The 27,698-nt window shown below is 41.3% G+C and overlaps 1 protein-coding gene and 1 long non-coding RNA gene across 2 annotated transcripts in view; one reads left to right on the forward strand and one right to left on the reverse strand.

The window, feature by feature from the left end:
- Positions 1–141: 141 nt before the first annotated feature.
- Positions 142–22,793, reverse strand: dnajc19 (DnaJ (Hsp40) homolog, subfamily C, member 19). The gene is made up of 6 exons (XM_072255212.1): positions 22,651–22,793; positions 21,758–21,809; positions 7,184–7,257; positions 2,255–2,331; positions 1,787–1,857; positions 142–256 (listed from the first exon to the last, which is right to left on the reverse strand). The coding sequence occupies exons 1-6, from the start codon at positions 22,651–22,653 to the stop codon at positions 186–188; spliced, it is 348 nt and encodes a 115-aa protein (XP_072111313.1). The 5' UTR covers positions 22,654–22,793; the 3' UTR covers positions 142–185.
- Positions 22,794–22,933: 140 nt separating this feature from the next.
- Positions 22,934–27,698, forward strand: part of LOC140195891 (uncharacterized) — a 38,759-nt gene continuing 33,994 nt past the window's right edge. The window contains exon 1 of the long non-coding RNA XR_011885564.1: positions 22,934–22,973. This is a non-coding gene — a long non-coding RNA (uncharacterized lncRNA). The remainder of the gene's footprint in view (positions 22,974–27,698) is intronic.

Consider the following 27,698-nt stretch of genomic DNA (forward strand, 5'->3'; position numbering starts at 1 on the left):
ACTATTTTTAAATATGAAATGTAAGAGGCTGGCTGTAATTAAAAGCCTTGCATTAGGTCACGTTTTGTTCTGAAATACAATTAACTTTGAGCATCTGATTTATTGAATGATTACATGAAGTTTAATAAACCACAATAACAATTGTTTTTGAAAAAAGTATCATAGTTTACTACTTTCAGACAAGATCACTTTTTGTTCTGAGAATCCAGTAAATCTTTAGCTTCATTGATCTTGGATGCAAGATAAGGAGATCCACCTGCCAAATAAACCCATGTAAGAATTAGTCATAGAACACCATAGTACAGAAACGGGTTCATTGGCCCATCTAGTCTACTGTATCATTTATCTGCCTAGTCCTATTGCCCTGAACCTGGACCATAGCCCTACCCAGTCCTCTCATCCATTTATTTAATCAAATTTCTTTAAAATGTTGAAATCAACTCTGCATCCACCACTTATGCTGTTCCCCTTAATCATTTCACCTTTCACCCATGACCTCTAGTTCTAGTCTCACTCAACCTCAGTGGGGGGAAAAAAAAACACGCTTGCATTTAAAGCAACACACATCGAAGTTGCTGGTGAACGCAGCAGGCCAGGCAGCATCTATAGGAAGAGGTACAGTCGACGTTTTGGGCCAAGACCCTTCGTCAGGACTAACTGAAAGAAGAGCTAGTAAGAGATTTGGGAGGGGGAGATCCAAAATGATAGGAGAAGACAGGAGGGGGAGGGATGGAGCCAAGGGCTGGACAGTGGATTGGTAAAAGGTATATGAGAGGATCATGGAACAGGAGGCCTAGGGAGAAAGGGGGAGAGGGTAAGCCCAGAGGATAGGCAATAACGGATGGGGTGCGAGGGGGAGGTGAGGCATTAATCATTCCTATCATCAAGTTAGAGAAGTGAATGTTCATGCCATCAGGTTGGAGGCTACCCAGATGGAATACAAGGTGTTATTCCTCCATCTGCCAGAGAAAGCAAGATCTCCCAGTGGCCACACATTTTAATTCCACATCCCATTCCCATTCTGACATGTCTATCCACGGTCTCCGCTACTGTAAAGATGAAGACACACTCAGGTTGGAGGAACAACACGCTGTATTCCGTCTGGGTAGCCTCCAACCTGATGGCATGAACATTGGCTTCTCTAACTTCCGCTAATGCCCCTCGTACCCTGTTATTGCCCATCCTCTGGGCTTCCCCCCTCACCCTTTCTTTCTCCCTAGGCCTCCCGTCCCATGATCCTCTCATATCCCTTTTGCCTATCACCTGTCCAGCTCTTGGCTCCATCCCTCCCCCTCCTGTCTTCGCCTATCATTTTGGATCTCTCTCTCCCCCTCCCACTTTCAAATCTCTTACTAGCTCTTCTTTCAGTTAGTCCTGATGAAGGGTCTCAGCCCGAAATGTCGACTATACCTCTTCCTATAGATGCTGCCTGGCCTGTTGCGTTCACCAGCAACTTTGATGTGTGCTGCTTGCATTTAAGCTACCTATACTTCCCAATTTTGTATAGCTCTATCAAATCTCCCCTCAGTCTTCTACGTTCTTGGGAATGAAGTCCTAATCTATTCAACTTTTTCCCCATAACTCAGGTCCTCAAATCCCAGCAACATCCTTGTAAATTTTCTCTTCACTCTTTCAACCTTACTTACATCTTTCCTGTGGGCAGGTGAGCAAAACTATGCTGATCTATGCCCTGAGCTCATCTGCTCATTAGTCCATATTTGAAGCAGAATGTTTAAAATACAATTAAAATTTAAGAGCTTGGTTTGCTTTCAACAGATAATCTCACCTTTATCTGGGTGATTGAGTACCATGATCCTCCTATGTGCCTCCCGGATTTTAACCTTGTTAGCTGTGGGGCTTTTAATAGATAAGTACTTTTAATTTTTAAACAACCTAAAAATGAAATTAAACATTTTATAAGAACTATAGCAATTTTTCTATCTTGTCAGTTGCGCTTAGAAAATTTGTTAATAAGATATCTGTTTCTATTATGCAAATATTCCAATTGAAAAAAAGTGTATATGAGAACACATTCCAAGAATGGGGATCCACATTTGCAACTTGACTTCAAAAATACTAAATAGGTATTATTTGGCAGGCAGTGATACTTGTGCCCTGGAGAACTATATCCTGAGAAATGACTGTTCAGCAACATATTAATCAAGACCATAAAAATCTCAATCTTTTATAAATACCCATTTGATCATAACACCAATGCCTATAAGGGCATTTTATTGTTGAAATGTTGTCTCACCTCACTCCCAGAATAAGAGCTGCCTCCCTCTTTGTCATTTTGGCTTCAAATCCTCCCCTGTAGTAACCACTGAAAGCCTGAAATCAAAGTTTTTAAATTACTGCTTTGAAAAGTTAACAGTTTTACATATTTAGTAAAGTGAATGCTTCATTATAAATTCAAAAATGAGTAGAAATTCAAGAATATACCTGGAGAATTATCAGTATGTTCTGGATATCATGATCTTAAATAGCAAAATGCCTTTAAACTAAAGGAAGCCAACATTGCTTGACATATCTGGTCCCAATAATTCTTAATTTTAAAAATGTGTGACCAATACTGGAAAGGGACAGATCATTTGCCATCCTGTTTTCCCTGACAAGATGCACATAATTATTTTCTTTGAATGACTGCTGTACTGGGTTCATAGTGCTATAGGACATACAGAAAGAAAAACGCTTGTTACACGGTGAAGCTAGGAGAGATTAAATGATAGAAGTGATGGTGAAAGTAAGTGTTAAGGACCAGTGAAACAAACCAGATATTTGGAAGTATTGCAAATAAACAAAAGTAATCAGAGGTTACCTTAAGAGGAAGGGGAAAAACCTGAATGCTCTATGTAAGGTTAGAATGAGTGATTATCTGAAGTTACTGCATTCAGTTAAGTCGACAAAACTAGAATATGCCAAGTAGGAAGGTAAGTTACTAGTTCTTGACTTACATTTTTGTTATTAAGTGCAATCGTGAACAATAGCCAGATCAGAAATGCTGATCAAGTCAACTAGTTCCCAAGGAGAACTCTGATAGGCCAATTAGATGGTTCACTGCTGCTCAGCGATAGAACACAAAAAAATCATATGTACAATTAAGAAACACTAAAAAAAAAGTAAAAATACTGGAGTCATGATGATCATTGTGAAGTCTGCTGGAGAGAGACATTTATACACGTGCTGTCCTCCATAATTCAAAGAGATTGAAGGATAAGGTTGCAGGGTACAAGTTCATCTAAGCATAACATTGAACTTGTTAGAACCGTATGAGAGTTGAAGCAGAATAAATAATTTCAGACAAATGGAAGTTAAGGTTACCTTTTGAAGAGGTGTTTTGCAAAGCCATGACCCAATATGCACTTGATTTCAGAGGAGAATGCAATTCATTAAACTGCTGTTGCATGTACAAAGTATTTGTGTTCTTGGAAAGCAAGAATGATTAAAGTATTGGAATTGCATCAGAAGGCATGAAAAGAGAGGATACTGGAGGAGATGAAGTGATCCTAAGCACCTGAAAGGCAGCAATTTCATTGAAGATAAAGATGCAATTGGAAAGTATCTAGTAGTGGCATCACTTTTGAGTGTCAAATTATATAGGATGATCCACTTGAATGGGAAAACAATGGGGTGGAAGGGGAAAATGAGGTGAACCCTAACCTTTTTCTGGATGGAATGAGAGGATATGACACCAGAAGTGAAGGAAATTAAGCAGGTGGGATTGCAGGTATTTAGGCTGTGGTGGAGGAGAAATTGCAGTTGGAAAGAGCAAGGCATGGGTTTGATGGGGAACATAGTAAGGATCTAATGAAGACTATGAAAATGGGAAAAGGCAATGGAAGAATTATAGGGGCCAGAATAGGAAAAACACATTGTTGGGTGTCAAAGGGATACTGGTTGCAATCTATGAAAGAAGGGCCAGGAAGTAGAAAACACATTTACCACATGGACAAAAGACTACAGATGCTGAGATTTACAGCAAAAAAAAAGGCTGCTGGAATAACTCAGTGAACCAAGCAGCATATGTGGAGGTAACAGGACAGTCAAGTGTTGCATAAGTTCACCTAAGCATAGGCATTAACATTTTAGGCCAAGACCCTGCAAAAGGACAGTAGAAAGCTAGAATATGGAAGTGAGGAAAGGATGAGGCAGGGGCTAGTATGCAATAGGCAGAATCATTTAGATGGGGGGGTAAAAGTTCAGGGAGGCTGGTGCTATTGGCTGATAGGTGGAAACAGATGGGGAAAATTCTGAGCAGGTGGAGGACAGAGGTTGGAAGGAGATAAGTAGAACCGGCTAGGTGAGAGGATAAGAATAGACCAAGGGGGCAGTCCAGCTGAATGGGCACGTAGACAATGGGCAGAAATAAATGAAAAAGATGATCAAAAGCAAACAACCTCGGTCAACAAGTAGGAGTGGGAAAGGAATCAAACATAAAAGATTCTGCAGATGCTAGAAATCCAAAGTAACACACAAAATGCTGGAGGAATTCAGAAGGTAAAGTGCATCTATAGAGAGGATTAAGTCTCCAATTTGGACTGAGGCCCTTTCCCAACTGAATGGGGAAGGTAGTTGGCTGGGGGAGGAGGAGAGAAGGGTTGAAGGAAGAATCTGATGGGCAGATGAAGGAAAAAAACAAGAAGGGAGTCAGGATGAGGAATGGAAAAGAAGAGAAGAGGATGGGACCAAAACTGCTGGTGCTTTGTTAAATCAATATTAATGCCACCAGGTTGGAGACTATCCATATGGAATACAAGGTGGTGTTCTTCCAACCTGAGAGTGGCCTCATCATGGTAGTAAGGGCAGCCATGGACCAGCATGTAGGAATGGGGAAAGGCATTAAATGGTTGGCCACCAGGAAAACTGGATATGGTAGATGACCCCAACAAACTTAGGACTGTTTGGGGGTGCTGAATGGTGGTGAGAGAGGAGGTGAATGGGCAACTGAAGCACTTGTGCTGCTTGCAGAGACAAGTGCCAGGAGAGAGATCAGTGGGGAGGGGCGAATAGACAAGGGGATCACAGAGAGAGTGATCGCTGTGGAAAGCGGAGAGTGGGGGAGGAGGGAGATAATGATGTGTTTGGCGGTAGGATCCTGTTGGAGATGGTGGAAGTTGCAGAGAATAACATGTTTCATGGGGTGGTAGGCAAGGAAGCAGGCGTTCTATCCTGTCAGCGAGAAGATAAAGGTGGATGTTTGGGACCCATGGCCGCCTCTAATACTATGATGAGGCCACTCTCAGGTTGAAGGTGCAAGACTTCATATTCCTTTTGCGCAGCCTCCAACCTGATGGCAGGTACACTGATCTCTCAAATTCCTAGTAATCCCCCCCCTCCCCCACTTCGTCATTCCCTATTCTGGCTCCCCTCTTACCCCTTCTTTTTCCTCATCTGCCTATCATTGTCTCTGGTACTCCTCCTGCTCCCTTTCTCTCATGGTCCAATCTCCTTTCCCAGCAGATTCCTTCTCAGCCCTTTACATTTTCCACCTTTCACCCAGTTTATTTCATATCCCCCCCCCCCCCCCCACCCGTCTTCACCTATTACCTTCCAGCTTGTACTCCTCCTTCCCCCACCTTCTTATTCTGGCCTTTTCTCCTTTCCAGTCCTGATGAAGGGTTTTGGCCCAAATTATCGACTCTTTACTCCTCTCCATAGATCCTGCCTGACCTGCTGTGTTCCTTCAGCATTTTGTGGTGTTGCTCTGGAATGGGAAAGGAATATGGATTACCTGAAATTAGAAAGCTCAGAATTCACACTATTATATATGAGTTGTTCTTCTAGATTGTGTTAGCCTCATTGTAGCAGTGGAGAAGGCTGAGTGCAGACAGGTTAGTGTGGAAAAAGGGCACTGGAAGTTCACAATGGAAACAACAGACTAAGTGCAGGTGCTCCCCAAAATAGACACCTAGTCTATGCTTGGTCTTGCCAATGTGGAGGTACCAGAGAGAGCACTGAATACAACAGATATGATGTGGAGGAGGAGGTGCATGTGAATCTCTGCCTCACATAGCAAAGGCTGTTTAGTTAGTGGTAAAGAGGCAAGCATTGCACCTTCTTAGTGGATGAGGAAGTGCTGGGAAGGGTTGAATGGATCAAGGAGAGTGGCCCTTGCTGAAAGGTGAGGAGGTGGTGTGGAAAGAGGGCAAGACATGAATGGTAGTTTAGATCTACACATGTATCCATAGCAACATTCTTGATCATATTTACTTCCCTCCAAATTGAAAATGAAGAGGTTAAATGCAAGGATGTGTTCAGCCAGGTTAAGGAAGGTGCTGGTAGAAAGGGACAGGGTACCCTCTGTTCGAGAGAGTTAAGAGGCCTCAGATCATGAAGTGAATGATAAAAGGTATAATAAGAATTGGGTGCCAATGGTGAACATATGCCCATTCATACCAAGTTTATACCACATTTCTACGAAGCCAGTGTTCAGTGAGATTAGAACACTGAATCTCATTGTTCTGCTTTACCCTCCAGAACAATGCAAGTTTTTTTTCTTCTTCAGCCAACTTTTTAAACAGTTATTCAAACTCAAGTGTATCAAAAAGATTAAAATCTGCTGGAGCATATATCATGCTATGCTTTAAAGACATCATGCAGTGGAATAGTTTATGTCAACTATTTTTCTATTAAGATGGTAAGCATTTGGGGAGCAATGTTGATTGGAATAAGGTTAATGGACATCAAGTGTAACCATGTGTTTCCCTCACATAGCGGGTTTTAAACAGGCAGTAATGACTATCTTAGTAAATCTTGCTTGTGGATTGTGAATCTTGCTACAAAGAAACATGATTAGGGGACAATACAGTTGGATCAAGTACTGTAAAGAATTCAAGAGGGTTAGTGATGAGAAAATAATGGCTTATTTACCTTCAGCATATCATGGTCCCAAGAAAACTCTTAAAAAGGTGTTTTAACTCTGCAAGGTAATTGTTTACAGAACAACAACATTTTCCTTGTTGGCAAGTTTGGTGAAGACAGTTAATATGTCCTTAACAAGCCTAATACAGCAAGGTGTTTGGGGGGAGGAGGGTATAGATTATAGCAGGTAAATAGTACTGGAAAGATTTATATTAGTTGTTTGCAGATGAATACATCCAGGCAGAGTTTAAGACTTATTGGCGTGAAGACATTTTATACCATGTACAAAGTCCGTAATAAACCAAGCAGTATAAAAACTAACCGATTTTGGCAGATTCTGAATGGTTTTTTTCAAAGCAGGTTCTACATGCTTCATAGCGTGCACAACATACCGTCCTAAAAAGGAAAAACAAAAATCCCAGCCGACATAAAAATTGAATGACTTAATGGAAAAGAATACAAATTTAGATTGTTTTCCTGAGAAAGAAAATTGATATTCCTTCCAGAACTGTTGAATGACGAAAAAATAATCAACAGCAAGACTGAAAAAGTTGAATTGTGAATTGCTATTTTAATGACACTGTAAATCACTAAGAATTTTCTTTTATTAAATTTTTTAAGTGGTATGGCCAGCCATTTGTAGAATCAGGTACAAAAGCATAGTGGCTAGCAAAACACTTGACAGTACCAGCGACCTAGGTTCAACTCCAGCTGTTGCCTTTAAGTAGATTGTACATTCTCTCCATGACTGCGTGGATTTCCTCTGGATGCTCCGGTTTCCTCCCACAGTACAAAAACGTACTGGTTGGTACGTTAATTGGTCACTGCAAACTGTCCTGTCATTAGGCTAGGATTAAATCGGGGGATCCCTGGGCAACACAACTTGAAGAGCCAGAAGGATGTATTACATGCTGCATCTCAATAAATAAATAAATAAATGATATAGACAGCCATTCAGCTCATAGAAAAGATGTAACCAACCAATTCCCATCTTCCAGCTTCTGGTATCTGCCTCTACCAACTTTTTGATTGGAAGTTCTGCACTCCTCTACCCTTTGACTGAAAAGGATAATTCCTTGTCCCTTCTCATTCTTCTATTAATTTTTAAAATATATTGTTCTCTCTCTAAAAGGAAACCGCTGCTTCTTTAATCACTCTGTCTAGTTCTCTAAACCTCTTTCCAATCTCCTGTTAAAGGGAAACAACATTGACTTATAAATTTATAATTCCGGCAATATCCTTGTAAGTCTGCTTTGGAACTGAATATTGAACAGTTGAGTAAACATCCTTACTTCTGACTTTGACAGAGGTGACTGTAGTAGCTGAAAATAGTTAACTTTCTCTAACCCAAAGCGTTACAGCAATGATGCTTTTGGATTGGAATGACTGACACCTAACAAGAACAATCACATCTTTTTGCTTGGTGTAACTACAGCTACTAAATTGTTTACTTCTGGATGCCCCCATTTAGTTTTACTTGAACTTCCTACTGTAGCATTTGACCAAATACCACCTTGATAACAAGGAATCAATTTTGCTCTCACATCTGCAATTCAACTCTTTAGGTCCATGTTCCATCAATATTCTAGATTGAGATAGATTGATTAAATTTGTCTTACTCTCTGTGAAAAGGGGTACCTGGGTAATTTTCCACATTGGCTGGCTGATGCCAGTGGTGTATAGATCACAGAACAATACAGCACAGGATCAGGCCATTTGGCACAAAATTTTGTGCTGAACCACTTAAAGGCTAATTAAACTAATCTGTTCTGCCTACACACAATGTCCACATCCTTACATTTTCCTCATATACCTATCTAAACGGCTCTTAAAAGTCTCTAATGTTTTTTGCCTTTACCACCACCCCAGGCAGTGCATTCCAGGGATCCAACACTTAAAAAAAAACCTGCCCCTCACATCCTTGACATTACCCCGGTATAGTTTGGTTAAAAGTGTGGCTTGTTTTGGCATGGCAAGCTAGTATTCAGTACCACATCCTAGGATGTTATCTGGTCTCAATTGTTTGAGAATGATGGGGATGTCCAGAAGAAGCCACTCAGGGCTTCTGGAAAAAACGTATTTGAGTATCAGTAACATTGAATGGTTCAATGTAATATCATTTACTTTTATAACTGTAACAATGCCATTTAAATCACTCATCTTTTATTCAAATTCTTCTCTGGGTTTGCCCTCAATGCCTAAAACCTCACTCCATGAACCTCAGAACTCGGCATTCTTCAAATACCAGCATTTTCTGCAATTTCCCTTAATTTATTCTGAATGTCTGTATAGTCCTTTACCAAGTATCTTGATTATACACTGCTGACTGTTAAACTTTTTATTGGGTGTGATAGTGCTAGTGATTGCTACTTGTGGAGCTGCATCCAGCCAGCAGAGCATAGTCACGAGAAGTTTCACTTCAGACATACTAACCCAACTTCAAAAAGCTCCAGATTTTGGCAATGCAGCTTTAAAACTTAATTCGATGCATGCAGGAGGGGAAGGAAGAAACATAAGGAGGAATCTGGGGCCAGAAAAATTTCAGTGGTAATGTAGAAAATCAATGACTACAGATATAGAAGAAGCATCAGAGTCTCAGCCATGCCATTCTATGTCAGAATGTTGACATGGTAAGGGGTGCTCACTGCAGTTCCGTGGTTTTTACCTCCAGGCTTGACCTCACAATACTGTTTAAAAGAGGGGAACAAACTGTATTGATTGCGCGATGAGCCTTGTTGCTGTATTGTACTCTGCAGACTACTTTTACTGGGCTACAAGGATTAAAGCACAGACTGACAAAACTGGTGCAAAAAGCTTGTCATGACGGTGACCCGAAGACTCCACCAGGAGTTAAGGGCATTCTTCTTCTGACAAAACCACACAATCAAGGTAGGTTAGTTAGTCCTGAAAATTGCTTGAGTGTAGGTGGGTGACAGGAGAATCAGGGAGAGTTGATGGATGGGAGAGAATAGATTAGGAAGAAATGTGGGCAAAATGGGACTGACAAAAAAAAGCAGGAGCCAAGCAAAGCCCATCCAGCTCTTCAGACATATCCCAGCATTCATCATGGTCATGGCTGATCTACCTCAGTACCATTTTCCATCATTATTCCCTTATCATTTGATCCCTCTAAGTGCCTGGAAGTCTATAAAACTCGGTCTCTAGATTCAGTCAATCAAAACTGAGTTTCTGGGCTGCTAATTTCCAAAGGGAATGGCCTATCCGGTGCTGTATGTTTCGATGTTAACTGCCCATCGAGTGAAGAAGTTTCTTTTCTTGCTGTCCTGCACAGTCAATCTGCTTTAAAACTTGTACCCCATTGTCCTAGACTTTTTGGTCAAGTAAATACCTGTTCTTTCCATATGACTGTAAGACACAAGAGCAGAATTAGGCCATGTGGCCCATCTAGTCTGCTCTGCCAATCCATCATGGCTGATTTATTATCCCTCTCAACCCTATTCCCCTGCTTTCTTCCATAATCTTTGATGCCCTGACTAATCAAGAACCTATCTACCCGTTTTTTAACTATTCCCAATGACTTGGCCTCCACAGCTGTCTGTAGTGATGAATTCCACAGATTCACTACTCTCTGGCTAAAGAAATTCCTCATCTCCTTTCGAAATGGATATCCCTCTATTCTGAGGCTGTGCCCTCTGGTCTTAGGACTTCCCCCACAATAGGAAACATCCTCTCCACATCCACTCTATCTAAGCTGTTCAATATTTGATAGATTTCAATGAGATCCCACCTCATTCTTCTAAACCCAACTGAGTACACGCACGGAGCCATCAAATGTTCCTCAACTCTCTGTTCACATAACTGAGTATTACAACCAGGGACTTCAATCAAATTAAGTGAGAATTTTTATTTGTGAATCTTGGTGCTTTTTCACAGAGCCCAAAGACAGAGAAAATTGTAAAGCATGAAAAACTAAAAATTCAAAAGCTGAAATGTCAGCAGTTCAAAAGTATTCAACCCCTTTGCTCAGTACTCAGCTGAACCACCTCTTGCAGCTATCACAGCCAGTAGCCTTTTTGGATAAGTTTCTATTAGCTTTGCACAATGTGATGGAGCAAAATGTTTCTATTCCTCCTTGCAAAATTGCTCAAGCTGTGCCAGGTTAGTTGGGGAGCAGCAGTAGACAGTAATCAGTGGCTGTTGTTTCAATTTTTTTCCACTTTTTCCTCAGTGGACTGCACTGAGCTCCAAGACATGTTTAGTGTCTTTGAGATGGTCTTGTACCCTTCCCAAGATTTATGTTTCTCTATTATCATTTCCCTGATTTCCTTGGATGCTCTTTTGTCTTCATTCTGTTTGGTCTGTTGAAAACCTACCAAACTCTTGGACCTTACAGAGAGAGGGGATACTTACTCAGGTGATCCTCCAATTTTCTACATCAGCAAATTGGGTGAGTTGGTAAAGTATGGCACTTGAGGAAAGTTAGCATAGTAATTACAGAGAGGATGAATATCTTTTTTTCAGCCTCACAGTGTTTGCTTTTAATTTTTAGTAAATTGTTCACAGGTTTTGGAATTTTTCTTTTGATTTGTCATGATGAAAATTGTTTTGTAGATAGCTCAAAAATCATACTTCAATATATTTTAAATTTAGAAAATCAGACAGTGAAATATAAAAATAGTTGTGGGGGTTGAATGCCTTTTCAAGGCACTGTATGTTAACTGTTTCATTCCTGGAATCATTCTCATGAACCTCTACCTCTGGACCCTCTACAATGCTAGAGAATCTCTTCTTGGGTAAGGGGCCCAAAACTGCGATCTGACCAATGCTTTATAAAGCCTTAGCATTACATCCTTGCTGTACTCTCATCCTCTCGAAATGAATGCTAACATTGCATTTGCCTTCCTTAACACCAACTCGACCTGCAAGTTAACCTTTAGGGAATCCTTCACAAGTCCCTATGCACCTCTGATTTTTGAATTTTCTCTGTTCTTAAGATGGTCTACACCTTTACTCTTTCTACCAAAGTGCATTACCATACAATTTCCCACACTATATTTCATCCACCACTTCTTTGCCCATTCTCCCAATCTAAGTCCTACTGCAAATTCCCTGCATCTTCAACACTATCCGCCCCTCCACCTATCTTTGTATCATCTGCAAACCTGGCCACAAAGCCACCAATTCCCTCATCTAAATCACTGATATATAACATGAAATGAAGCAGTCCCAAAACCAACCTCGCAGAACACCACTCGCCACTGGCAGCCAACCATAAAAGGCCCCCCTATTCCCACTCTTAGCCTCCTGCTAGTAAGCCCATCTTCTATCCATGCTAGTATCGTTACCATGGGCTCCTACTTGTTAAACAGCCTCATATACTGCACCTTCTCAAAGGCCTTCAAGTATCCAAGTAACACAACATCCACTGACTCTCCTTTGTCTATCCTGCCTGATATTTCCACAAGCAATTCCAGATTTGTCAGGCAAGATTTCCCCTTAAGGAAACCATGTTGACTTTGGCCTATTTTATCATGTGCCTCCCAGTACCCTGAAACATCATCCTTAATAATGGAGTCAAACATTTTCCCAACCACTAAAGTCAGGGTAACTAGCCTTTAATTTTCTTTCTTCTGCCTTCCTCTTTTCTTAAAGAGTGGAGTGATATTTGCAGTATTAGACCTCTGGAACATTTCAAAACCTAGTGATTCTTGAAAGATCATTATTAATGCCTCAACAATCTATTCAGCTACCTCTTTCAGAATCCTGGAATGTAATCCAGCTGGCGAGGGGACTTATCTACTTCAGACCTTTCAGCTTCCCAAGCATCTCCACGGGTAATAGCAACTACAATCACTTCTATCCCCTGACACTCTCAAATCTCTGGCACACTACTTTTGTATTCCACAGGGAAGACTGATACAAAACACTCATTGCTGTTCTGTCATCTCTGCTAGTATCCCCTTCCAATTTACAGTGGTGCTAGGAAGTATATGAACCTTGTAGAATTTTCTGTTTCTGCATAAATATGACCTAAAATGTGATCAGATATTCACGCAAGTTCTAAAACTAGATAAAGAGAACCCAATTAAATAAATAACACAAAAACAGTATACTTGTTCATTTATTTTTTTGAGAAAAATGATCCAATATTACATGTATTTGCTGGAAAAAGTATGTGAACCTTTGCTTTCAGTAACTGGTGTGACCCCCTTGTACAGCAATAACTTCAACCAAATGTTTCCAGTAACTGTTGATCAGTCCTGCACATTGGCTTGGAGGAATTTTAGGCCATTCCTCCTTACAAAACTGCTTCAACTCTGGGATGTTGGTGGGCTTCGTTGCATGAACTGCTTACTTCAGATCCTTCCACAACATTTCTATAGGATTAAGATCAGAACCTTGACTTGGCCATTCCAAAACACAAATTTTCTTCTTTTCAAATCATTCTGCTGTTGATTTACTCTTCTTTCAGATCTTTGTTTAGTTGCTCTGTCCAACTTCTATTAAGCTTCAGGGTGACAGATATTCCTACCTTGACATTCTCCTGAAAAATGTCTTGATACAATTTTGAATTCCCTTAAAGATTGCAAGCTGTCCAGGCCCTGAGGTAGTAAACTAGCCCCAAACCATGATGATCCTTCCACCATGCTTCACAGTTGGGATGAGGTTTTGGTGTTGGTGTGCAGTTCCCTTTTTCCTCCAAACACAGCAATATGCATTTCTGTCCAGAAGTTCAACTTCTGTCTCATCTGTCCACAGAGCATTGTCTCAGAAGCTTTGTAGAACATCCAGGTAGCTTTTTGCAATGAGATGTGCAGCAATGTGTTTTTTTAAGCAGTGGTATCCTTCCATGAACACCACTCTTGTTCAGTGTTTTCCTTATAGCGAACACAGGAACAGAGACTTTAGCAAGTTCTAGAGATTTCTGCAGGTCTTTTGCTTGGGTTTTTTCACCTCCTTCAGCATTGCCCATTGTGCTTTTGGTGTGATCTTTGCAGGATGCCCATTTGTAAGGAGAGTAGCAAAAATACTGAATTTCCTCCAATCTCATCTCAGTGATTGGAACACCTGACTCCAAATAGCTTTTGCAGAAAGCATTACCCCAGAGGTTCACATACTTTTTCCAACAAATACGTGTAAAATTGGATCATTGTTCACAATAAATAATGAACAAGTATAATGTTTTTCTGTTATTTAGTTATTTATTTGGGTTCTCTTTAGTTTTAGGACTGAAGATCTGATCACATTTTAGATCATATTTATGCAGAAATAGAGAAAATTCTACAGGGATCACAAACTTAATAGCACTACTGTACTTTGGCCAGCTTCTCTCCCATTCTGCTATAATTCCCTTCACTCCACAGTAAAAATAATACATCTGACTTTATCTGCTTCCTATCAAATTGCAGTGTGGATTCTATCACATTACGATCACCATCTCCTAAGGATTCCTTTACCTTAAGTGCCCTAATTCCTAATCAGATATAGCCCATCATGTTATCTTTGTAATTGTAAATGTTGGGCCCAGGATAGATTCCTCGATGAAGACTGGCGTGGGTTCCTGTGTCTTCCCCTGTGTCCACAATCAACTCTTTGGTCTTACTGGCACTAAGTGCAAGGTTGTTGTTGCCACACCACTCAACCAGCTAATCTATCTCACTCCTGTATATGCCACTTCACCACCATCTAAAATTCTGCCAACAATAGTTGTGTTGCTGGCAAATTTATAGATGGCATCTGAGCTCTGCCAAGCCACACAATCATGGGAGTAGGGAGAGTAGGACAGTGGGATAGGCATGCATTCTTGAGGTGTGCCCGTGTTCATTGTCAGCCAAGAGATGTTGTTTTCGATCCACACTGACTGTGGTCTCAGGTGAGGAAGTTAGGGATCCAGTTGCAGAGGGAGATACCAAAGCCTAGATTTTGGAGCTTGTTGATTAGAACTGATTATTGTGTTGAGTTGTAATCAATAAACTGCAGCCTGGTGTAGGTATTACTATTGCCTAGGTGATGCAATGCCGAGTGGAGAACCAGTGAGATTGCATCCACTGTAGACCTATTGTGGTGATAGGCAAATTGCAGCTGGTTCAGGTCCTTGCTTAGGCAAGAGTTGATTCTCGCCATGACCAACCTCTCAAGGCACTTCATCACAGCAGTTGCAAGCACCACTGGGTGATATGCATTGAAGCAGCTCACCCTGTTCTTCTTGGACACTGGTTATGATTGTTGCCCTTTTAAAGCAGGTGTCAACTTCCAACTGCAGCAGTGAGAGATTGAATATGTTCTTGAACACTCCTGCTATTTGGTTGGCACAAGGTTTCAGAGCACTCCCAGGTACACCATAAGGGCCTGATGCCTTGCGAGGGTTCACCCTCTTGAAAGATATTTTGACATCCGCCTGCCAGAGAGAGATCACCAAATGCTGCAGGGATTCGCACAAGTGTAGGTGTATTTTCCCTTTCGAAGCAAGCATGCATAAAAGGCATTGAGCTCATCTGGGAGTGAAGCATCACAGCCATTCATGGTTTAGGTTTCGCTTGTGGGAAGCTTTGGGGCCTGCGAAACCTGCCAGAATGATGTGCTCTGATTCCATCCCTAACCTCATTTGAAATTGTTTTGTCGCTCTTAAAATAGCCTTCCGTAGGTCATACCTAGGTGACTCGTTTAGCCCCGGATCACTGGTCTTGAATGCCACACATCTAGTCTTCAGCAGACTACAAATCTCCTGGTTCATCCACGTCTTTTGGTTGGGTATGCCCAATATGTTCTCAAAGGCACACACTCATCTACAGAGGTCTTGATGAAGTCAGTGACAACTGTGGTATATTCATTCTGATTTGAAGATGAATGCTTGAATATTGTCCAGTCCACCAACTCAAAGCACTTCATGGCCTCCCTTAACCATAACTTCTTGGTCCTCACCACTGGTGCTGCAGTCTTTAGTCTTTATGCTGGGAGTAGAAGTACCACCAAGTGAGCGGACTTTCCAAAGTGTGGGAGTGGGATGGCATGGTAAGTATTTTTGATGGTGGCATAATAGTGGTCAAGTGTGTTTGACTCCCCTGGTTCCACAGGTAACTGCTGGAGGTAGTTGGTCAGACATTTTCAAGCTGGCCTGGGTGAAATCCCCTGCAATGATTGGGAAGGCATCAGGGCGTGCTGTTTCATGCCTGCTGATTATGGTGCTCAGCTCCACCAGTGATTCCCTCATGTTGGCCTGAGGTGGAATGTACACTGCTACAAGAATGATATTCGAAAGCCCCTTTTGGCAGTTAAAAAGATCATTTGATCACTAGAGGCAGCAGGGTTGGGGGTTTTGTTTCTTTTTGGTGCTGGGGTGGGGGGAGAACTCCAATGGTTTTTCACAATATTTGCAACAACTCCAATGGTTTTTCAGTATTTCATGTCTTTCTGGGGAAGAATAATATCAGAGTCTTATTGTATCTGCATACTTTGACAATAAAATGAACCTTTGAGATGTTCCGAGTGAGCAGGTCTGAAACTGAACTGCCACGTTGGTGCACCATGATGACTTAATCATAAAGAATACACCACTCTTCTACCTTTAAAAGACAGAACTGACCTGCCTTTGTGGAGAATGGTGTCTGAGATGGCAGAGGATAACCGCATGTGCCGGTCGTGCATGCAGCCTGGTACAGCCGTTCCGATCTATTCTTACTTTCTTCTTCTTACTTTTTAATTTACATTATTTTTTGTATTTTTTTTCTCACGGTAACATGTCGAAGCTGCATCCTCTCTAACATGCTGGTAGAGAGAGTTTTATTTGGGTTTTCTTTAGCGCCGGAAATGGTTACATCCTGACACGTGGGGCAGAAGCAAGGTCGCATTGTGTATTTCACGGACCAGCAAAGACCGGCTGGCTTAGCGAACAGAGTGGCGGACACCCCTGCTGAAATCCGGAGGAAAACACACAGAGGGGGATCACAAAGCCGAGGAAAGAGGACCGGGTCAAGACAATAGAGACTTTTGGAGAAGGGGAGTTCGGGGGGTAATACCATTCCAGCTGACCAGAAGTGCACTGAGAGCGGTAAGAGTAAAGGAGTTCGGTGCTTACTGTTCTGGCTAACAATGGCTGGTGCAATCCGGGGTATATTACGATCGAGGAACGTGTTTGCAGACTGGATATTGAACTTTTTACTGTTGGACTTCGGCCACATTCCACCATGACACAACACTTGGCGGCGTGGGAGGTCGTTCCTGCCTGTGGCCATCGAACGTGCAGCTCCTCCCGTGGAGGGTCAGACACCCTAAGCTAATAGACTGGTCCTGGACTTATTTTCCATCTGGCGTAGTTTGCATTTTGGTGTTTATTGTTGGGGTTTTTTGTATTGCTATATTTACACTCTATTCTTGGTTGGTGCGGCTGTAAAGAAAACAAATTTCCCTCGGGATTAATAAAGTATATCTATTTATCTATCTATTCCATGAAGCAAAGTCCACAGCAGTCCCTGGTGTCCCTCTGATACCGCAATCTTGCTCTGAGGTCTTCAGTTTTATTTTCCAGAGACTGTACAGTCACCAACAGGATTGTTGGGAGTGGGGGTTTAAGCCCTCTGTGTTTCAATTGTAGTTGTAGAACAGCGCACTGTCCCTGCCTGTTTTCTTAAACGAGAACCGCACTGAAGTCCTGAGTCTGTGAGCCTGGGATCCATCGATTTTAAGTATCGATCGATCGTTTTGAAAAAAATCACCTTAAAATGATGTCACTTGCTAAAGTACCCATGGCTGTGACTGTGGTTTTTAGCTGTAGTAGTCTTAAACAGGAATAATTGATGATTCCTATCAGAGCTGCATGCGGAGACGCCGCTTATCGGTGCTCTCTTGAACCCAGGAGTAGAAAACAGTTAAGAAATCTTACAATAAACTGTATTATTAACTAGGTTGCACTACCAGAAATATTGGCAAAAACTAAATCATTTGTACATTTCAGCAGGAAATGAGATAAAATTTGGAGTGAAACTTTTACAGGCTGTGGAAAAAAGCAGTGAATGGGACTATCTAGTAAATTTTACTAAAGGTCACACACAATCACCTGCACTGCAACTTCCCATTTTTCTTTCCACTCTCTGTAGTTTTAATTGTGGAATGTTCTTATTGCACTCATCACCTTATGTTTGACCACAAGGCCATACGATATTGGAGCAGAATTAGGCCATTTGGTCCATCAAGTCTGCTCCACCATTTCATCATGGCTGATCCATTTTTCAATCTCCTGTCCCCCCCCCCCCCCCGGATCCCCTCATGCCCTGACCAATCAAGAATCTATCAACCCCTGCCTTAAGGTCTCCACAGCTGTCCATGGCAATGAATTCCACAGATTCATCACTTCCTGGCTAAAGAAATTCCTCCTCACCTTCATTCTAAAAGGAATTCTGAAGCTGTGTCCTCTGGTCTTAGACTCTCCCACCACAAGGAACCTCCTCTCCACATTCACTCTAACAAGGCCTTTTCACAATTTGATTGTTTTCAATGAGGTCACCCTTCATTCTTCTAAATTCTAGAGAATACAGGCCCAGAGCCATCAAATGCTCTTCATACAAGCTGTTCAATCTAAGGGGCCAAAATTTACTCACAATACTCCAAGTGAGACCTAACCAGTGCTTTATAAAGTCTCAACATTACATCCTTGTCTTATATTCTAGTCCTCTTGAAATGAATGCCAACTTTGCATTTACTTTCCTTACCACAGATTCAACCTGCAAATTAACCTTTAGGGAACTCTGCACAGAGACTCCCAAGTTCCTTTGTGCCAGTTTTTTTTGTATTTTCTCTCCATTTAGAAAATAGTCTACCTTTCATTTCTTCTACCAAAGTGCATGACAAGACACTTCTCGACAATGTATTCTCCTCTACTTCCACAAAACTACCTATCCCTCCACCCATCACCTTATCACCTGAAAACTTGCAACAAACCCATCAATTCCAGCATCCAAATCATTGACATATAACGCAAAAAGAACTGATCCCAACACCATCCCCGGTGGACCACTAGTCACCGCAGCCAGTCAAATAAAGCTTCCTTTATTTCCACTCTTTACCTCCTGCCAATCTGCCACTGATTTATCCATTGATAGAATCTTTCCTGTAATACCATGGGCTCATAACTTGTGGCACCTTGTCAAAGGCCTTTTGAAAATCCAAGTACAAAATATCAGCCGATTTTCCTTTGTCTATTCTGCCTATTATTTCTTCAAAGAATTCCAACAGATTTGTCAGACAAGATTTTCCCTTGAGGAAACCATGCTGACTATGGCCTATTTTATCATGTGCCTCCAAGTACCCTGAGACCGCATCCTTAATAATTGACTCCAACATCTTCCCAACCACTGAGGTCATACATAAAGGCCTATAGTTTCCTTTCTTCTGCCTCTCTCTCTTCTTGAAGAGTGGAATGACACTTGCAATTTTCCAGTCTCCCTGAACCACTCCAGAATCTAGCGATTCTTCAAAGTCCATTACTCTCCATACAATCTCTTCAGTCACCTCTTTCAGAATCCTGGGGTGTACACCATCTGGTCCAGGTGACTTATCTACTTTCAGACCTTTCAGTTTTCCAAGAACCTTCTCTCGAATATGGTAACTTCATACACCTCTTGGCAGCTGGAACTTCCACAGTGAAAACTGATACAAAATACCTGTTCAGTTCATCCACCATTTCGTTGTCCCCCATTACACCTCTCCAGCATCTTTTTCCAGTGGTCCAATCTCTACTTTCACCTCTCCTTTACACTTTACGTATCCAAAGAAACTTTTGGTATTCCCTTTAATATTATTGGCTAGTTTGCTTTCGTATTTCATCTTTACTGTTTCAAATCACGAAAAAGGCAAAATCTGCAGAGGCTGGAAATCTGAGCAACACACACAAAATGCTAGAGGAACTCAGCAGGCCAGGCAGTATTTCTGGAAAAGAGTACTGTCCCGCTGAAGGGTTTCGGCCCGAAACGTCAACTGTACCCTTTTCCATAGATGCATCCTAGCCTGCCGAGTTCCTCCAGCATTTTAAGTGTGTTTACCTTTTTAATGATTTTCTTAGTTGCCTTCTGTTTTTTTTTAAAAAAGCTTCCCAATCGTCTAACATCCCACATATAATTTTTGCTCTATTATATGCCCTCTCTTTGGCTTTTATGGTCACTTTGACTTCTCTTGTTAGCCATGGTTGTGTCATCTTTCCTTTAGAATACTTCTTCCTCTTTGGAATGTATATATCCAGTGCCTTCTGAATTGCTTCCAGAAATCCCAGCCATTGCTGCTCTAATGTCATCCCTGCCAGTGTTCTTTTCCAATTAATTCTGGCCAACTCCTCTCTCATGTCCATGTAATTCCCTTTACTCCACTGTAATACCGATACATATGACTTTAGCTCTCCTGCTCAAATTTCAGGATGAATACAATCACATTATGATCACTTACCCCAAGGGTTCTTTTACCTTAAGCTCTCTAATCAACTCAAGTTCACTGCACAATACCGAATCTAGTGGGCTCAACCATAAGCTGCTCTAAAAAGTTATCTTGTAGGCAGTCTAGGAATTCCCCTTCTTAGAATCCAGCACCAACCCGATTTTCCCAATCTACTTGCATATTTAAGTTTCCCATGGCTATTGTAACTTTGCCCTTTTAGCATGCATGTGCTAATTCATTGTAATTTGTAGACCACATCCTTACTACAGTTTGGGGGTCTGTATACAGCAACCAACAGGGTCATTTTACCTTTAAAATTCCTTAACTCTATCCACAATGATTCAACACCTTCTGACACTATGTCACCTCTTTCTAATGATTTAATTTCATTTTCTACCAACAGAGTAATGCAACTCCCCTCTGCCTTCCTGCCTGTCCTTGCCATACAATATGTATCCTTGGACATTAAGCTCCCGGCATACAATCTTTCAGCCGTGATTCAGTGATGCCTACAACATCATACATGCCAGTGTGTCACTGTGCTACAAGTTTTTTTACCTTATTCTGTATACTGCGTGCATTCAAATATAACATCTTCAGTACTGTATTCACCCTTTTCGATTTTGTCTGTCTTTTACATTGTAACATCCTATTGACTGGAATTTTGCCCTATCATCATCATCCCTTAATTTCCTCTCCTTGTTTGATCTAGCTGTAAGCTGTAAAACACTGGGGAGCACTTTAATTTTTTTAAGCCAAATAAGGAAATACAATTTATTCTCTGATTTTTCACACCAAACGTTAACATGTTAACACATCATGCACTTTGCAAATAAACAAACTATAAATGTGAGAAAATATGCACAATGTCCACTAATAGGTATCTCCTGTACCTGACAAGGTGGTCACTAAGTGTGTGTTCATGGTTGTCTGCTGCTATAGCCCATCCACCTTGAGGTTTGACATGTTGGCTATCCAGATGCCAACCACTGTTGTAAGGGAGGGTTATTTGAGTTACTATTGCCTTCCTGTCAGCTTGATTCAGTCTGGCCATTCTCCTCTAACCTCTCTCATTAACAAGCTGCTCTTGCCCACAGAAATACTACTCACCGGATGTTTTTTGTCTTTCGCATTATTCTCTGTAAACTCTAGAAACTGGTGTGCGATAAAATCCAAGGAGATCAGCATTTTCTGAGGTACTCAAACCACCCTGTCTGACACCAGCAATCATTCCATGGTCAAAGTTATTTAGATCACAATTCTTTCCCATTCTGATGTTTGGACTGAACAACAACTGAACCTCTTGACCATGTCTGCGTGCTTTTATGCATTGAGTTGCTGCCACATGATTGGCTGATTTAGATATTTGCATTAAGATGGTGTACAGGTGTACCTAATAAAGTGACCAGTGTACATCAGCATATTTTTTGGTACAGTACAGACAAAATAATAAGCACATCTGTAAACATATTAGTTACAAGAATAAAACAGAAAAAAAACAGTATTCCATACAAACCTGCAAATGCTGCAGCTGCAACTGTCAGGCCAACTGCTACCATTGTGCTAGCCTAAAAGTAGAATAAGAGTAATATTACACATCTTTAGAACACATGGTTTTGAACTTATTTACTTTTGAAAAAGTCACTGCCATTACCTTGCAGTAATTTCTTAAAATGTGCCCTAAAGAACTATCTTTACAGTAAACAGGCTTTGCACAAAAGCAGTCTGCCTTCCTCATTTCAAATTCCTCTAATAGAACAGGTTTTCTTCCAGTTATAACTCCAAATCAACTATTATCGACTCTTCATCCTCTCTTCCAGTCCACGTGTATTGAGTAAATTCATGCTGTAATTTATCGTTTTTATGCACTGTACTGCTGCCGCAAAACTACGAATTTCAAGACGTCAGTGATAATAACTCTGATTCCAATTACAGATTTACCTTGAACTTCAAATTTAACTAATACAAGTGCAATGTTGAGAAGTATTCAGGCTTCCCAAATTGCTTCTGAGATAGTTTGATATTACCCTAAAAATACCAGCGAGGTACTGAAGGAAGAAATAAGCAATAATGTCACAAACTTGAGCAAAAGCGGGACCCGTAAACCTTTATTATCTCTATGTAACGTTAAGGGCACCGATCACGCTCTCTGCAACTAGATTCGGCGGTGTGAGCTTGGCTCATGCACGGACGCCTCCAAATAGGACAGACTAATCATAGCAACACACATCAAAGTTGCTGGTGGACGCAGCAGGCCAGGCAGCATCTCTAGGAAGAGGTACAGTCGACGTTTCAGGCCGAGACCCTTCGTCAGGACTAATCGTATATCATCCCGGAAAACTTCCCAACAGCTAATCATCTGAAATCCACTCCACTACAACAGAAAAGAAAGATAATATTAATACTTACCATTTTTAACTGAAGACAGATGATCTCTAATTAGTAAAAGTACACACTGGCCGGTAACATCCCGCTCTGCGCCCCCCAACCGTTTCGACCCCGTCAATGCCCACGAGCAATCTCACACCTCAAAATCGCCCAAGACTTTGCCGTGCAGTGGATTACTGTCGTGAAATTTTGTGACGGCCGTGAGAGTGCCCGCCCCACTTCGCCTTCCACTCCCGTGATTGGTACGTTCCTCCGAGGCCGTTGTGTGCCGGGGAGCCCCGCCTCTCACCTTTGGGTCGTTGACAATCAGCTGTCGGGCACGCACCCGTGATGAAAGGAGCAGGGTAAGGCATTATCTCTCATTAAAAAATGGTGTTTATGTAGATTATTTTATCTTGGAAATAGTACCACACATACTAACTCTCAAGGTAACGACGTACGCAAAAAAAAAAGTTTTTTTTCATTCTACTTTACTGGAGTTTGCTTCCTTAGTAATGAACTTACTAGTTTTAATGTGAGGTGTAAAAATAAATTATTTTAATATAAGATTTGTCCGTTAGGAGAAAACTTATGAACCCGAATAAACTCATATGTATTTGCAAATAGGTACCAGCTTTTTAAACATTATTTATCTATTATTAAAGTATGTAATATTTTTGTTGTATGGTTATCTTTATTTTCAAAATATTCCAAGCAAATGTATATGATAATAGCAATTATCTTTGCGGTTTTTAGTGGGAAATTTGATTAGAAGAATCTGCAAAATACAGATTTTTTTCTCTATGAGTGCAGCTGCTCAAGGTCGAAAAAGACTTTCCACTAAGGTGCTGTGGGTTCCAAGGTGACTAGAGATCAGCATCAGCAGAGATGAGAAGTGTTTTTAGTGACAGGTTTCTTGCTTGTGAGATGGTTTGCTGTTACGTATATATTCTAGACTTCTTTTTGTATGGTCCTGATGAAAGGAAATAAGATTCTGGATGCCATACTCAAAGAGGCAATTTACATAAGGAGTCCAGCACTTTTTTTTTGGGGTTTTGGCAGATTTCATGAAGCGACAAAAAATAAAATTAATTAGTCAGATTTCCAGAAGAATGCAGTAACATAAATGTTATAGTCTGTTGTCGTATTCCAGGCACTCAATTGATTCATATTTACAAACACCTCTAGTGGAAATTGAAATTGACATTTCTGGATGTTCTGGCCTGGCCAGGGAGCCACTTAGATTCTCTGCCAGCAGTCTCACCCAGAGAACGGCTTCATTGATCTCCCAAGAATAGGCAAGATTACAAATTCAACACCATACCTTTTCCATTTTACACACAGTATATTCATTTTCTTAGCAATATTTAGAAAATAATTTGCACTATGCACAATGTTTATGGGACCTCTAACTTAGCATCTTGAATTTGGTCTGTGCATGATCTTAAGCATAATGAATTCTAAAAGGATGATGAGACCATGTATTTTTGTCAACTCCACCATGATACGTGACATTTATGTACGCCTCAGAGGATATCCTATTACTGTTAGAACCTGAAGACCGAGATGGGAGTGGGGATGTGACACTTTCACAGTGTGGGTGGAAGTGAAGGCTGCCCTTATTTAGATACTCAGGATAGCAGGAAATTAAGGACTGTCACCTCTGAAAAAATGTGAAATAAATGTTATACTTACTATTACAAGGTAACTTTTGACTATGAATGACATCTGAAAGATCTGACACTTACCTGCATTTGCAGAAATATTTTGGAAGCTTTGACTTTATTGCAGGAATTAGTCCAGAGTGAGTGGAAAATGGCCAGAGACTTTTTGGTGAATGGATTTTACAATTTGATCTTTACTACTCTGCTGAGGAGTAGAAGTACGCCTTACCTGAAGAGATGTATTCGCCATAGAGGAAGTTGTGATGATATTGGGTTCCCTGTTTGCAAAGCACTAAACTCAAAAGAAGATTTTAAGTCCTATCTAATATAGGCATCTACAGGTACCCTCACTATAGGGAGGTTGTACTGTATCAATCTACTCTTCAAGGATTAGTGCCTGCTGCTTGGCTGGTGGATTCCACCCCCCCCCCCCCACCAAGGAAGAGATACTTCCTGCTAATGAAGTAGTTTGAACACAGTTTATTTTATCTTAATGGTACACATTTAAATTTAGACAAATAGTTCTTAACACACACTTAAAACTCACAGAGGATTTTTGATATAGAATAGATTTCTGAATTACAAGAGAGTTATAAATTGCAAAGGATTTCTAAACATAGTTACAATTGTTGCAAACTAAAGGAACACACCAACACAAGTGAGTTGTCCATCACAGAAACCAAAGGCTGAGGAATGAATTCTAATTCTTCGTTCTGTCACCCCACTTTGTCATTCCCAACCATCTCCAATGCTTTCTAATATTTATACTGTTATGCTACTAGATGACGTCATTTGTATGTGAAGTTTTCCAGACACCTTTGCTGGGACAATGTAATTTACACAGATAGTCTGAAAGATTCTGTGGACAGTGGTGCAAATAACTTAGCTGTAATTGCCTTGTTTAATTTAGGCTAATTAACATAGCTCTAGGGTCTTGATGCAGACAAGAAACCTCATGGTTACTTCACTTTGCAAACTATGTCTTTTAGCAGCCAGTCCATGTATCCTTGTAACTTCAGATTACTGCTTGCAATTTATATTAAGAACCGAAGACTGGTTCTAATTTACAACTAGAAGCTGAGCAACGGATATTGGTTAGAAATTTAACTTTGTCACAAACAACTCTAATCCTTTGGAGTCGTGGCCACAAACAACTCATGCCTAAGCAAGGACCTGGATCTGCTGCAATTTCCCTATTGCCACAATAGGTCTACAGCACATGCAATCTCACTGGCTGTCCATTTGGCTTCGAATCACCTGGACAATAGTAATACCTACATCAGGCTGCTGTTTATTGATTATAGCTTAGCGTTCAACGCAATCATACCCTCAGTTCTAATCAACAAACTCCAAAATCTGGACTCTGTACCTCCCTCTGCAACTGGATCCTTGATTCCTCACCAGAAAAGCACAGTTTGTGCGGATCGGAAATAAAATCTCCTCCTCAACTGACAATCAACACGGACACACCTCAGGAATGTGTACTTATTCCTTTGCTCTACTCTCACTCACCCACAAATGTGTGGCTAGGCACAGCTCAAATGTCATCTATAAATTTGCTGATGACACAACTATTGTTGGCAGATTTTCACATGGTAATGAGGAGGTGTACAGAAGTGAAATAGATCAGCTGGTTGAGTGGTGTCGCAAAGGCACCCTTACACTCAACGTCAATAAGAACAGGGAATTGTGAACTTTAGGAAGGGGAATTTCAGGGAAGATACACCAGTCTTCATCAAGGGATTAGCAGTGGAAAGGGTGAGCAGTTCAAGTTCCAGGGTGTCAACTTCTCTGAAGATCCATCATGGGCCCAAGGTACAGATGCAGTTACATCAGTGGTTATATTTCATTAGGAATTTGAAGAGAATTGTTATTTCACCAAAGACACTCGTAAATTTTTACGGATGTACAGTGGAGAGCATTCTTACTACAGGAAGGGTGAGTAATGTAGCAGGATCCTCTTTTGAGTCAGTATGGGTAGAAGTCAGGAACAGGAAGGGAGCAGTTACTCTATTGGGAGTATTCTATAGGCCCCCTGGGAGCAGCAGAGATACCGAGGAGCAGATTGGGAGGCAGATTTTGGAAAGGTGCAAAAATAACAAAATTGTTATCATAGGTGACTTTAACTTCCCTAATATTTATTGGCACCTGATTAGTTCCAATGGTTTAGATGGGGCAGAGTTTGTTAAGTGCGTCCAGGATGGATTCCTGGCACAGTATGTTGACAGGCCGATTAAGGGGAACGTCATACTAGATCTAGTATTAGGTAACAAACCGGGTCAGGTCACAAATCTCTCAGTGGGTGAGCATCTGGGGGACAGTAACCACCACTCCCTAGCCTTTAACATTATCATGGAAGGGCAAATTATGAGGCTATAAGGCTAGAACTTGCAGGTGTGAATTGGGATGATGTTTTTGCAGGGAAATGTACTACGGACATGTGGTCAATGTTTAGAGATCTCTTGCAGGATGTTAGGGATGACTTTGTCCCGGTGAGGAAGATAAAGAATGGTAGGGTGAAGGAACCATGGGTGACAAGTGAGGTGGAGAATATAGTCAGGTGGAAGAAGGCAGCATACATGAGGTTTACGAAGCAAGGATCAGATGGGTCTATTGAGGAATATAGGGAAGCAAGAAAGGAGCTTAAGAAGGGGCTGAGGAGAGCAAGAAGGGGGCCTGAGAAGGCCTTGGTGAGTAGGGTAAAGGAAAACCCCAAGGCATCCTTCAGTTATGTGAAGAACAAAAGGATGACAGGAGTGAAGATAGGACCGATTAGAGATAGAGATGGGAAGATGTGCCTGGAGGCTGTGGAAGTGAGCGAGGTCCTCAATGAATACCTCTCTTCGGTATTCGCCAATGAGAGGGAACTTGATGGCGGTGAGGACAATATGAGTGAGGTTGATGTTCTGGAGCATGTTGATATTAAGGGAGAGGAGGTGTTGGAGTTGTTAAAATACATTAAGATGGATAAGTCCCCGGGGCCTGACGGAATATTCCCCAGGCTGCTCCATGAGGCAAAGGAAGAGATTGCTGAGCCTCTGGCTAGGATCTTTATGTCCTCGTTGTCCACGGGAATGGTACGGAGGTTTGGAGGGAGGCGAATGTTTCCCGTTGTTCAAAAAAGGTAGTAGGGATAGTCCGGGTAATTACAGATCAGTGAGCCTTACGTCTGTGGTGGGAAAGCTGTTGGAGAAGATTCTTAGAGATAGGATCTATGGGCATTTAGAGAATCATGGTCTGATCAGGGATAGTAAGCATGGCTTTGTGAAGGGCAGATCATGTCTAACAAGCCGGATAGAGTTCTTTGAGGAGGTGATCAGGCATATAGATGAGGGTAATGCAGTGGATGTGATCTACATGGATTTTAGTAAGGCACTTGACAAGGTTCCACACGGTAGGCTTATTCAGAAAGTCAGAAGGCATGGG

Source organism: Mobula birostris, chromosome 4 (genome assembly GCF_030028105.1).
Source record: "Mobula birostris isolate sMobBir1 chromosome 4, sMobBir1.hap1, whole genome shotgun sequence".
Classification (NCBI taxonomy): Eukaryota; Metazoa; Chordata; class Chondrichthyes; order Myliobatiformes; family Myliobatidae; genus Mobula; species Mobula birostris.

What these genes read in the sequence shown, in the direction of transcription:
- dnajc19 (XM_072255212.1), bottom strand. An exon ending in TTCAGAATCTGCCAAAATCG is followed by an intron (nt 2,332 to 7,183) that starts GTTAGTTTTTAT and finishes CTTTGATTTCAG; the next exon opens with GCTTTCAGTGGTTACTACAG. An exon ending in ACTCAATCACCCAGATAAAG is followed by an intron (nt 257 to 1,786) that starts GTGAGATTATCT and finishes TTTATTTGGCAG; the next exon opens with GTGGATCTCCTTATCTTGCA.